Source organism: Sphaeramia orbicularis, chromosome 19, assembly GCF_902148855.1.
Source record: "Sphaeramia orbicularis chromosome 19, fSphaOr1.1, whole genome shotgun sequence".
Lineage (NCBI taxonomy): Eukaryota > Metazoa > Chordata > Actinopteri > Kurtiformes > Apogonidae > Sphaeramia > Sphaeramia orbicularis.
The window spans coordinates 15,829,250-15,843,173 of record NC_043975.1 but is presented as its reverse complement, the minus strand read 5'-3'; the positions used below and the strand labels follow the sequence as shown (position 1 = coordinate 15,843,173).

The 13,924-nt window shown below is 36.0% G+C and overlaps 1 protein-coding gene across 6 annotated transcripts in view; it reads right to left on the bottom strand.

Moving 5' to 3' along the window:
- Nucleotides 1-13,924, bottom strand: part of LOC115410082 (protein shisa-6-like) — a 113,558-nt gene that overhangs the window by 28,491 nt on the left and 71,143 nt on the right. For 4 of the 6 annotated variants that reach the window (XM_030121512.1, XM_030121513.1, XM_030121517.1 and 1 more), the window contains exon 5: nucleotides 12,693-12,731. The exons of the other annotated variants lie outside the window; for them this stretch is intronic. In XM_030121512.1, coding sequence (XP_029977372.1) covers nucleotides 12,693-12,731 — 39 coding nt within the window. The remainder of the gene's footprint in view (nucleotides 1-12,692; nucleotides 12,732-13,924) is intronic. 6 annotated transcript variants of the gene reach the window in all.

The window sequence follows — 13,924 nt, the reverse complement described above, 5'->3', positions numbered from 1 at the left end:
GACCTGTAGAACTACAGTAGCATCCATCATTCTGCTGTTGCAAATATGTGCTAGTGCACTGAATGCAAATTAATCTACCTGAAAACAGACTATGGTAAATGCATCATAAACTACAGTTTGGTTAAAGACTAAACATTATAGTGCTCAGGAAACTACTCTGTTGTCCATAAAGTTGGAATAATTCTCTTTTTATTCCTATTTATACACACATATTTAATCACCTTTGACCAGGTACAATGATTACATAGTTACATTTTATCAAGAATAAATCACATTGCTATAGTCACTTCATTTTCTTGGTCAGATGTAAAAACAGGTGAATTTCATACTATTGTTATTCCCCCCCCCTTTTTTTTATACCTATTTGCAGAATTTGTCTTTGTCATGAGAAAATGCAATGATTATGGCTTTGTTGAACAGAACTTTAATTCTGATATGTGCATTATTAGGCTTTAATCGAAAGGAAAAATCCTGTAACTTTCTGTATTTAACCCTATAATGCCAAACGTATCATATTTGATACATGAGTTTTGAAGCCTTCTACATGATCAGTGTGATATTTTTTTTCTGAAAAAACCTGATAATCCACCAGATGGGAGGAATTTGTTCACCAGAGGTCTTTCCAGTGACACTACAAGATTGTCATTAATGAGGAAGGAGTCAGAATTTTGCCAATTTTGAAAAGGAATTACCAATTTATTAGATGTGTTTGTGTTATATTGTGTTTTTTGTTTGTTCAAAAATAATAATATTTGAGCATTGAGACCTGATGTATCAAATATGATACAAAATTAACCCTTTCATACATAGTGGTCACTACAGTGGACAGCTATTCTACAGCTGTTCTCTTGTATATTTGTGGGTTTTGTTGTTTTAGCTTCATATCATCCAACACAGCACCATCCCATACACTGCAATTTACCATTACAGTAACTTTGCTGTTCTTTATAAACCTGATCTGCACTAACACGTTTTAGTCTAAATAAATTGCTAATTGTTATTAGACTGTAATTTACAAGTTTTCTCAATCCAAAAAAAATTTTTTTGCTTATTATCACCATGAAGTGAGTAATAACTAGTATTAGAGTATGTTAAAATGTTAGAAAATATCACATTAGCTGCATGAAAAATGTTTTTATTTCATAGTTTTTCACTTTCTGATGATGGGTTTTAAATACACAATTTTTTTATTTTTTTTTGCTTCAAAAGTTAAACACATGGTGTCAAGATGAGTTGACATTTTTGTAACTCCGTGAAAAATAGGTTCATATATAAAATTCAATCGCATTGTTTTCCTCATGCCTAAAGAGGAATAAAAACACTCAGGAAAAAAAAAAATCTCAACTAAGGTTCTCATGATTAATGCATTAAAGGGTTAAAACTCATACATGGAAATTGATATTTGGGAAAAAAAAATGTTAGTTTGTTCAGAAGGACCAGTAACCAAAGAACTGGAATTTTATGTCCATGATTTAATGGTTCAGGCTTTACAGGGTAAACTGGACTGAAATACAACCTAAACTACATCACTTTAAATATGTTTCAAATGTAACCTGAACCTTAAAATGGGTTGTAGATGATTCGGTGGGTCTTGAGATGAAGCAATATAACTTGGAGTATATAACTTATACCTTCTACAGGGTGGGGAAGCAAAATTTACAATGAACATTTAGTTGTTTTTTCTCAGCAGGCACTACGTCAATTGTTTTGAAACCAAACATATATTGATGTCATAATCATACCTAACACTATTATCCATACCTTTTCAGAGACTTTTGCCCATATGAGTAATCAGGAAAGCAAACGTCAAAGAGTGTGTGATTTGCTGAATGCACTCGTCACACCAAAGGAGATTTCAAAAATAGTCGGAGTGTCCATAAAGACTGTTTATAATGGAAAGAAGAGAATGACTATGAGCAAAACTATTACGAGAAAGTCTGGAAGATACTATTAAAGAAGAATGGGAGAAGTTGTCACCGGAATATTTGAGGAACACTTGCGCAAGTTTCAGGAAGCGTGTGAAGGCAGTTATTGAGAAAGAAGGAGGACACATAGAATAAAAACATTTTCTATTATGTCAATTTTCTTGTGGCAAATAAATTCTCATGACTTTCAATAAACTAATTGGTCATACACTGTCTTTCAATCCCTGCCTCAAAATATTGTAAATTTTGCTTCCCCACCCTGTAGTGTGACTGAAAAAGAAAGGGATCATCCACTATATATGAAGAAGCATCTAAAAACACCTGTTCCTTTAAAAATTCTCACTGCAAAATGACACAGTGGAAACGTTAGTGGACAGAGACAGACTTCTAAACACTGATAATAGAGACAGACAAGCACAACTTAATGGAAAGCCTAAAGGCTGGGTATCTCTGTACACATGGAGGAGGGAGCGGGACAAGTAAAGAGCTGTGAGGACTGGAATACAGTGGACACAGGATAATCGGAGACAGAAGAGATAAGAGGAGGGAACGTATGAAAAAGGAGAATGTGGCGGGGCACCGAGATGAAAAGCAGAGAGAAACAGCAACATGGGCCAGCGATCACAAGGCAGCCCTCCACCCCCCGACATCACACCGCCCACCTTAGATCTATTAGAGCCATCCTCGGCTCTCTGCTCCACTATCCTCACGACATCCCTCTCTTAAACCTACAGCCCTGCCATCCCATTAGCCCTGCCAAGTAGAGCTCCCAGACTCCTGAAAAGCCCAGAGGAGGGGGCGGTGGCGAAGGGCAGAGTGTGTCATTTATATATATATATATGTGTGTGTGTGTATTTCCGTTAACATGTGTGTATGACCGCCAGCCAAGGAAGCAGAGGAAGGGAAGCCACCATGGGTCTGACATTTAACAACTGACAAAGAGTGTTCACATTTAATCGCTAAATGTTAACTGCCATAATAGCCCCACTTCACTCGGTTAGTAGGGGACAAAGCTCTGGGCCCCTAGAAAGAAGTCGCTCCCACCTCCTTGATGATTTCACAGTCGGAGCAGGAGGCTTAACTCTGACCCAATTGCAGCTCTGGTGATAATGCTCATAAGTTATATTTATAGCACTTCCAGCTCTGCTAATTTTAGCTTCTACTGCTCATTCTTAACCAAAGGGGGCTAATGGGTTGGATAGTTTGGGCAAAAAAAACATAGAAAAATGCTTCCACTTGACTCACTTCATTTTAACTTTCAGTGTTTGAAATGTTTTAACCTATAGCCACTTTATTAAAAAAAAAAAAAAAAAAAAAAAAGAATACTCCTCCACACAATTCCAATGGCAATTTCATGTGGAGGTGGTAGAAGAGAGACTGGGCAGTTAGCATGATTAGCAATAGCTGCCATGACAACAAAGGGAAGCCACCCACATAACCTTAAAATTCATCAACAACAACAACAAAAAAAAACGATTCACTTTCATGATAAACCTTACACAGCCAACTGACTGGAATAGTGGAATAGCAACTGTGGTACAGATGAAAAAGTGCACTGGGAATGAATTTTGTCAAGCAATATGAGTTTACCTACTTTACATGTACTTCTAATGCAAAACATTATTTCATGTTGTCATTTTGTTGACACTATGCTGAGGTCAAAACTGGAAAGCATGAAATTAACATCACAAAATGAAATATAAGCCTTAAATAAAACATTACTACTCTCCTCATAAACTAAATTACTATAACCTATTAGCCTACATACTGTCTGCTTTCTAAATACCACTGAAACTTTTTTTAAATTTTTTTTTTTTACACCCCATTTGCAGATTTTGCAGATTCAGTAACATCACACACACTTTTGCTTGGAGATAAATAAGACTGGCTTGAAGCTATTAAGTCTGCTCTTTTCTGGGTCATTAGCATAGCGGACCTGGCTGCATATATTGTCAGCCACAGTGTTGTTTTCTACAAATTATATGTGGAGTTTCTTCTTTCTGATCATTAGTTGTGCAGTTTTGTGTTACAATTTTAACAAAGCCCATTTTCTTCTTGTTTTGGTGCGAGTGCTTCTGGGAACATTTTGTCCCAGAACTTCTTTTTTAAAGCTACAATATGTGCTTTTTCTTTTTTTGGCAGCTGTCATTTGGAAAACTACAACAAACATCTTTCGAACATTTGACATTTATTGTCCTAACATGCCATTTACAAATGTTTGTGGGCATTTCTATTCCCTAACTATTGCGTGTCTACACCAGGCACCATGTTGATAGACTCATTTTACCTCTTATTTTAGTTTTGGCTGCAGTCACTCCTGGCATTTCTAACTGCCAGATGTTTCCCCTAACAGTGTGGATTTATTGTTTTGTTTTCGGCTTTTGGTGAAAACAGTTGCTCGCTGATGCTGTAAATCTGGCTGATGCAAGGGATGAGAATGAACCAAACACTGAGCTTGTTAAAACATTTCTTAAAACTGGAGGGAAATGCACTGTTGGTTATATAATTCTTTGGGTTCTTCACTACCACAACCAACATTTAAATTTCAGTTAGAAGTCTGTAGGTGAAAAAAAAAAAAAAAATGTTCCTTCCACCTTACTCTTGCATCATCCCTCCTGTTCCTAAACCTAAATAAATGTCATGAATCTTTTACTTTGCTTTACGGTTAAGCTTAATCCTGTGACGCCAAATGTATCATACTTGGTACATGAGTTTTGAAGCCCTCTACATGATTAGTGTTTTTTTTTTTTTTCTTGAAAAACCTGATGTATACAATTAGATACATGCAATGCACACATAATCCACCAAGAGGGAGGAATTCATTCACCAGAGGCCTTTCCAGTGACACTACAAGATTGTCATTAATGAGGAAGGAGGCAGAACTTTGCCAACTTTGAAAAGGAATTACCAGTTTGTTAGACATGTTTTTGTTTGTTCAAAAATAATGATATTTGAACATTGAGACCTAATGGATCAAATATGGCACAAAATTTAAACTCATACATGGAATTGATATTTGAAAAAAAAAAAAAAAATGGGGGTTGTTTAGAAGGACCAATAATTTTCTGTCAATGATTTAATGGTTCAAGCTTCACATGGTTAAAACAGAAGAACTTTTAGAGCAAAAAATGATTAAAATGAGAAAGAACATATGGCTGAAACTCATCCCACGTTATATCAGCTCAAATGTGGCTTATGTTTCTCTAACCCAGATTTTTATTTAGTTAGGGTTAGATTTATAAATTTATATAGATTATAAACCGTAGCCCTATCCAACCTGTGGCATGATCAGCATGTGCACAGCTGTAAATTTTATATAGCTTTTTGGATTCTGGATTTTGCATTTTTTTTGCTCTTGTGTGTTTTTGGACTTTTGCTGCTGTAAACCTGAAATTTCCCCTTGTGGACTGGTACTTGGAAGATTCCAATGGATTCTGATTTTTGTTTAGTTGAACTACGACTGTCAAACAAGAGAAGCTTTGTTTGATGTTTTGTATGCTGTTATTTTCTCTTTTTTTTCATTTCTGTTTTGAATTAAATGGTACAGATGTATAAAGGAGGGTAAATTGTGATTGAAGTGAATGCTGTGCTTTTATAATTGTAAACCTCAGTAAGAATATTCTGGCAAAAAAAAAAAAAAAAGCGTATCTTATCTATTTGGAAGAATTTTGAGACCAAAATACACGTGTTAAACTTAATTTCAAAGGGAACATGTTCTGTAGTTCGTCTTTAGCAAATGGCTTTAACACACATGACTTAAATCTGTTACAAAATGACTCTAATGTAACCGTAGAATGTGTCTCCATTGGCCTTGTGGATATTATGAGATTTTAATGCAATGTGTACATACTGAAACATGAAAAGCTTATTACTATCATCATTTTATTTTAGAACCATTGTGGTGACATTTCCCCAGCGGAAGATCATGAGGAGGACTAGGAGCTTGTATTTATTTGAGAAATAAAGTTGAGATTCCTGTCAGACTTTGGACTTTTGGCTTCTGCCATAACAGTTTATATACCAAGAGTCTCTATATTGCTAAACGACTTTGCTTGTGGGTTGTTCTACATCTCATATCTGCTAATGAGTGAAAACCAATTACGGCATTATTTGAATTGGTTGAAAAGACTGCTCTCACATACCCAGATATTATTATGTCTTCATAGATAACTCCATTACTGGGGATCTGTAGGGTCGCAGATAGCAAAGTTCTGTGTTCTTCCAAGTGCAATAAAATCCCAGTCCAGACGGTTTCTATCCACATCGACAGTAAGTATGGCTCTTTATCTCATAACTCACAATCACCCCCAAGACACCAGAGGCCAAGTAGTTACTTGACATGTCACTGCCTCTGCTTCTTGACAAATGTGCCATGATAGTCTCGGCAGGGATGGAAAAGGGCAGGAGGTTGAGATGGACTTCATATCCAGTTCATTTTGAAATGTGATAGACAGTAAACCCACTATGGACTGTGTGACCCTGTGTGTTAAAAGGCAATAAGATATCCATTTTATTGAAGTAGTGCTTCATGATGTTCCTACAGAGTTGCTGAGGTGACTCACTGGGTTTAAAGGTAATAATCTTTCCTGAAAATCAAACAGTGTAAAAGTATAGCACTTCCATCTGATGTCACATTGTAGGAATAATGCTCTAATAAAAAAGCCATTTCTTCCAACATTTGAGTGACATACCAACCGACTCCATTTGTGGGTTGTTGAAAAGCAGACTTCCTTTTGAGAGGAGGCGGAGGGCGAGGAAGAGGTAGAGGAAGAAGAGGAGGGTACGTATATCGTAAGCAAGGATAAGCACAGATTTATCTGATGTCTTCTTAAAATAAAAGAAGTAACATCATCAAAACTGCCTTTATCCATGCCTTCATAGACCAGCCCTCCTCTCCACTGAGACGGACACAGTCGAAGACCACGCACACCATAGAGGTTAGGACATTCATTTCAGAAAAGTAGACGACACACAGAAAAAGCTTCAGTGAAACAGTTCAAAACATACATTTCAAAGGGGAAAGAATTAAAAACAGAGGAGTGAAATGGGACCATTTGGGTTTAGGCACAACACAATGGGGAAAAAATACAATGTGGGCCAGCTGCAACAAACATCAAGAGGTACAAATATTCTTATTTACATACAGGATGTCCTACTTTGGCTAGATTTCTCCTTAATTGGACCCAAACTACAGTCACAGAATGGATTTTAAAGACAAAAAAAAAAAAAACAACCCCCAAAAAACTGCAAACTGCCTCTTTTACAATGTTTCCTTGTAGGCGAGCCCACAACACCACACTGATTATAACATAGCTGTAAGGGGTGTATCGGTACATGTATCCAACTGGTGCAGGGTTTTCAATTCTTACTGAAGTAAGACTGAATTATTTAACTGTTAGATGGTTAGATTGATATTATTTACTTAGCTTTGTATTGTAACATGTCATACATTATCTTAAAGTTCTGTCGTTGCCTGTGTAGCTTCACTGAAAAAGGATAAATGAGACCTGAGTCAGCTGACAGTGACATTGAGATACTTTGGAAGTTTTTAGGGCAATTCTTGCAAGGGGTGGATCAGATGAAAAATATGCAACCTGCTTAATTTAAGCCCATTCAGACTAAAGATAAGATAAGGCCATATTAGTCGCTTTTCCATTGGACATATGCGCAAAACTTTACCGATATTTACTAAATGTTGAAAAAACAGAAGTGTCGGTTTTTCCATTAAATCACAAATGCGATGATTTGTTTATTTATTATCTCGAGATGACACAAGAAGTCATTCCATAAACATGGCGACAAACTTAAATATGGTGTTGATTTACAGATATATTCATTATTATTATATATTACCCCTCTATCTCGTACTAAATTAAAAAATTATTGGGTTTCCTGGTGTGTCCACACATACTGCGACATGTTTCTTCTTCTTCTTCTTTGCTTGTTGTAACGTCCGTCAACATGTGTTTTTTAAATTCACCTGACTCTAGTTGCGACAAAAGGTCTTTCCATTACAGTTTTGCGTGATATACCATTTGCGCCACGCCTAAAAAACCACCTCTTGCCAGCACACAAACTTTTAATCAAAAAATTTTAATTTTGTGAAACTGTCATTTTTCCATTAGGTAAATTTTTGTGCGCAAGTTATATTTGCGCAATTTGAGGGTCAATGGAAAAATGACTGTGGATCCCACCATGGGGAAATTTAACAGTTTACAGTAGTAATATGCAACACACCAGTGCAAAAGAAAGGCAAGATCTGCACGAAATACTGTAGTTGAAATGGTGTCAACTAGCTAACCAGCTAATAGAATAATGTAGCCAGTGGTAGGGTTTAGAGGCAACACAAGAGTTTTATATCTATTGATCAACTCGTTTTGAGGATTGTGTAGAGGCAGGATTTAACTCACAATTGAAATGATGTAGTTTAGGTTGTTTTAGCCACTTGTTAAACACATAAACTAGAAGACATTCCATTGTAAATGAAGTCTGAATAAAGTTCTATTCAACCTTGCCCTACCCCTCACTTCATAATTTTGCCTCATGAACAAGATAAATGTGGCATAATATGAACATAAGATACTGTATATATATTAATAATCATTATTTTGTCATTGAAAGCTTATTCCCGTAGTCAACAATGTCATAATTGAGTGTTCAAGTTTCAGTCTATGTTAACCCATAAAGACCCAAACAGTCACCATTGATTAAAACCATCTACTGATACGAACTGTTTAATACCTGTTGATCCACTGATCCTATCAATACATATAAATAATTGATGTAAAATACAGTTTGTCATCTTTTCATGGTCATCAGATATGACCCATTTGGATGTTCAGAGGCAACACTGTCAACTTCTACAACATTGATTCAAAAGTAAAACCCATGGAGTTGGATCAATGACAATGGATGGAGACACTTGGATTATGTTCAGTTAATGATATTTTGTTGAAAAAGTTGCTTTTTCTTAATTTTTCTCTGTTTCTGATATAATTTGCCTCATCTTTAATCTGAGTTTTTATGAACATTTATATGATCAGTAAATTAAATACAGGAAAATATCTAATCTTCACTTAAAAATGAAAAATACAAGGGATAATTTTATAATAAATTGTGATAAATCTCTTAAGAAAGGTTAAATAGAGAGGAAAAACCCCTTTGGGAACTGATACAAAAGTAACACTGGGTCTTTATGAGTTAAAAGACGAAACAACAGAACTGCTTTAGAAAATTATATAAAACACATTTTAATCCTTTCTTTTTTTTATACTATACATGCAACTGGGTTAAAACTATTAGTAAAGAGCTGTTACAATGGAAAGGATTCTCCAGTTGATCTAGTACTAGGGTCCACAACCTATGGCTCCTGGGTTAAATGTAGCTCTTTAGCCTCTCTCTATGGCTCCACTTGTCAAAAAACATAAGCAGCATTTGGAAATGAACTGTATGAACCATTACTTTTTAACATTTTTATAGGCCTAAATCAAATGTAACATTGTCCATCTGCAAAAATGTGCAGGCTATACACAGAATCAAATAATTGTTTGACAGCATATAAACCAAAAATGTATGTCACACTACATTATTTTCTTGCCATTTTTAATACAAGATACTCTGCTTGCATTTGTTAGTAGTTTGGCTGTTTAAAAGTACATGAAAGTTGAGCTTTTTTATCTATTACACAATGCAATTTTGTTTAGAAATAGTGTACATCATTAGAAAATAGTTTTATTTTGTTTTATATTTGTATACCTGCCTTTTATCTGTTTTTAATGTATTTGGTTTCTGTTTTTTATCTGCTGTATGTAAAGTGTCTTTGAGTTCTATGCGCAACCCAAATAAATTTTATTATTATTATTATTATTATTATTATTATTATTATAAAATTGTACAAATCTTGCATGTATTCTTTAATTTCAGAAATGCACCAAACATTGCATTATTGTAGTGGAAATACAAAGTTAAATAGTTAAATTACAAACTAATCAAAAATAGGCTACAGAAGAACAAAATGTAGATTTGTTTAAATATTTTCGGTCAGATTTTGACTTCTTTTTCAAGTCAAAAACGGCTCTTTTGATTGTGAAGCTTGCAAATCCCTGGTCTAGTATATTGATGTCATACACTTCAACCATACATTTCCGGACACTTGAAATACAGTCAGAAACACCACAGCATGGTAATGTAGTGAGATTACCTCTGTGTGTGATGTGCTTCAGACTATGAATATGTGCATCAAGTGTCCAGAAGTGTAAGTCTTCACGCTGTGATAATATGCAGGGTTTTAGAATATTGCAGAGTGTTGCATTGCATGTAAATCATGTTTTAAACTGTGCCTGAAAAGTTGGCAGTAAAAAGCTGTTACAATGGAAATGACTCTCCAATTGGTGCAGTTCTAACATACATTTGAAATACATGTTAGAAACACATCGGAGCATGACAATATACTGAGATTACTACCGTTCATGGTGTCTCTATGACTATGAATGTGTCCAGAAATGTAGGTTTTCAGTGATAGTGGAGGATATTGCAGAACAGTGCATTGCAAATACTTGTTTTCAACTTGTTTGTTTGAACAGGGGCTTGAAGTTGGGTGACATTTTATCTCTGGAGATAGAAATAGTCTAACTAGCTTTGCATCATAATCGTTCAATTTACATTAGTGTTTGTATCTAGAGAGCTCTGGTGTGTGTGCATTTCAGTTAATCCATTTTGTTTGCCTGGTAAACAAGCACAAGTTGCAGTCACCCAGGAATTATCCACTCCCACAGCAGTCACTACTCAGCGCTGATGGATGGACCTCCCAGGACTGCAGAAAAGTCCATAACTGCATAAAGCTGTGGGGAGCTTCTAGGGTAACTACTTCTTGACAAACAACACTTTATCCGTCCAACTAGCGAAGAGACTCTCAGAAGTCGCTGCTCTGTTTTTAAATTCCAATAAATAGTAGCCTCTTAAATCTCACCCTTTTAATGGAATCCTAACTCTTAAGTATTGAAACTGGAATGTCTTGTGGTTTCTGTGTTTACATCGTGGCTAAAATCCATCCAAATCTTCATCCGTTCAAACATTTAACTCTAACCCTGAACGGGTGGATATTAACCCGTGTATATAACATTATTTTCTCTATATTTAGCTTTTCTTAAGTGATTTTTCACCATTTATTATGACATTATCCTCTGTGTTTTTGCGTTTTTTCAGTGAACATTAGGTGTTTTCCTCTATTAAATTTACCGATCATGTGGATGTTCATAAAAGCTCCGATAACGTGTAGAAGTGTTTTTTAAGGTCTAGATACGGCCATGCCATGGTAATAAAGGCCTTTTAATGTTTAAAGAGAGAGTCGTGGAGTTTTCTTCCAGTTTGTTATCAAGCTCAGATTACAGTTGAGGGTTATCATATCAAAAACAGAAAAAAAAACTGATGAAAAAGTGACTTTTTCCAGCAAAACACATCAGTAACTAAACATAAAACAAGTGTGTCCATACACTGTCATTGATCCAACTCCATAGGTTTTACTGGTGAATCAATAGTCGCTTTTTCCATTGACCCTCAAATTGTGCAAATATAACTTGCACATAAAAATTTACCTAATTGCAAAACAACAATTTTGCCAAAAGTCTCATTTTTCGCTTAAAAGTTTTTGCACTGGCAAGAGGTGGTTTTTCAGGCGTGGTGCAAATGGTATATCACGCAAAACTGCAATGGAAAGACCTTTTTTTCCAACTAGAGTCAGGTGAATTAAAAAAACGGATGTTGACGGACGTTACAACAAGCGAAGAAGAAGAAGAAACATGTCACGGTATGTGTGGACACACCAGGAAACTCAATCATTTTGTAATTTAGTACAAGATAGAGGGGTAATATATAATAATAATGAATATATCTGTAAATCAACACAATATTTGCGTTCGTTGCCATGTTTACAGAATGACTTCTCGTATCATCTTGCGATAATAAATAAACAAATCATCGCATTTGTGATTTAATGGAAAAACCGACATTACGCACTTCTGTTTTTTCAACAATTAGTAAATATCGGTAAAGTTTTGCGCATATATCCAATGGAAAAGCAACTAGTGTTTCCACAGTAACTATGGAGTCTCTGAACGTCCAAATGGGTCATATCTGACGACCATGAAAAGATGAAAAACTCTATTTAACGCTAATTATTTACATGTATTGATAGGATTAGTGGATCAACAGGTATTAAACATTTTAGATCAGTAGATGGTTTTGGTCGTCGGTGGCTGGGTCTTTATGGGATTAAAAAAACAAAAAAAGTATAATGATCTTGATAGATGTGTTTCTGAAATTTCCTCCCTACTTCCAGCTCTATGTTAGGTTAGTTTTCTCCTGGATTGTGATTCATACAAGGCAAGACAGCAACTTTCCAAAAAACTGAACTATATTTTTCGAATTTCTTTTTCCTCAAACTGCACCAAGCCATGGATTTAGTGGACCGTTACACCCCCAGTACCAGCACACACACCAGACTGCATACATATACTCATCACACAGACAGGAAAGCTAAATATCAAAGGGAAAATACACGTTAGGTTTATAGATAGAGGTTAAACAGGAAGGCACTGCACTACGATTAACACTTGAGGTACAAGCTGCCTCCAAACACTGATCAGGAACTGGATCTTACTTCAGATTACCACTATTAATGATCAGGCGGTTCAAAAGAGAGATACAGTTAAACATGTAGAAGTGGTTAGAGGCAACTTTAACCCTTGAACAAAAAACAGCCATCCCTACCATGGTGACTCTGGGAGCGGACCGGCCAATGTTTTTCTCCTAGAAAACAGAACCAAGTGGTTATTCATTGGATTGTACTTCATTTACGGCAAAAATCACAGAAAAATTCACTCAAATTGCACCAGCTGTTTGGACTGAAAAACAGAAACATGTTACATTTGCAAGTTGTCATTATGAGTGAATTTGTACAATTTTGTGAAAACCCAGTAATGAACAATAAACCAATGCGAGAGATTAATTTTTATGAGTCGAATGGTGCCCACATGTCGCACCAACAGCTGTGTGGAGACTTGTTGTGCAGAGGCTTCTGGAAATGAGAACAATTTTAGTGCTCGGATATTGATTGTGCTACGTTTTATCTTCCCATCAACTACCGGCTGATGCCACCTGACACCGTGACACAAAACATCAAGTCACTTCTTTCACACGCGTGTCCAGGCGCACACATAAAATGCCACCAAGCGTGCGGGAAAAGAAAAAGGAGATTCGGGATAAAAGAGGGAATTTGGGGGGTGGGGGGAGGAAGAGAAGAGAAAAGGATAATGAGAAGAAAGGGGGAGGGGGTGTAAAAAGTCAACATTGTTCCCTGCACCCTGACACCACAGGGCTCCAGCCATGCAGCACTTTGATCCATCACTATCGATTTACCATCAGGTTCTCATCGCCGCTGCCTCCCACACAGCGACGGAGATGTGTGTTCCTATAGAATATGCATACACCAGCTCTGACCTTAAACCCAGTGACCAAATGAACTTTTCTCCTTTGAAGTGCATTAAAGATATTAAGTGGAAGTGATAATAATAAGCAGTGCCACTATAGCTACGCTGATGAGGATGAATTTATTTTCCCACATAATCCATCAGCAGGAGGTCTGCATGGAATCCCCTGTGAAGGAAATATGCAAACAGCACATATAATGTTTAAATATGTGTAAATACTAATGCACACAAGAACATCAGTACTAACAGATTGATATTATTCTGCTGTATTCAACCCTCTAAAATGAACATATGGGTCTTCTTTACCATCTTAAAGAAAGTTTACCCATTATTTGGAAAACAGCTTTTTGATATTAGAATAGAGAAAACAGAAAAGAAGATGAAAGGTCACACAGTCCAAGATGTGCGGTGCTGCGAGGATGGTATAAAACTAGAAAACAAATAATTGCACATTTTTTATGGTGTAAAGAAAATATTAAATCATAACATGTAGTGCCAGTACAATAAGGGGTT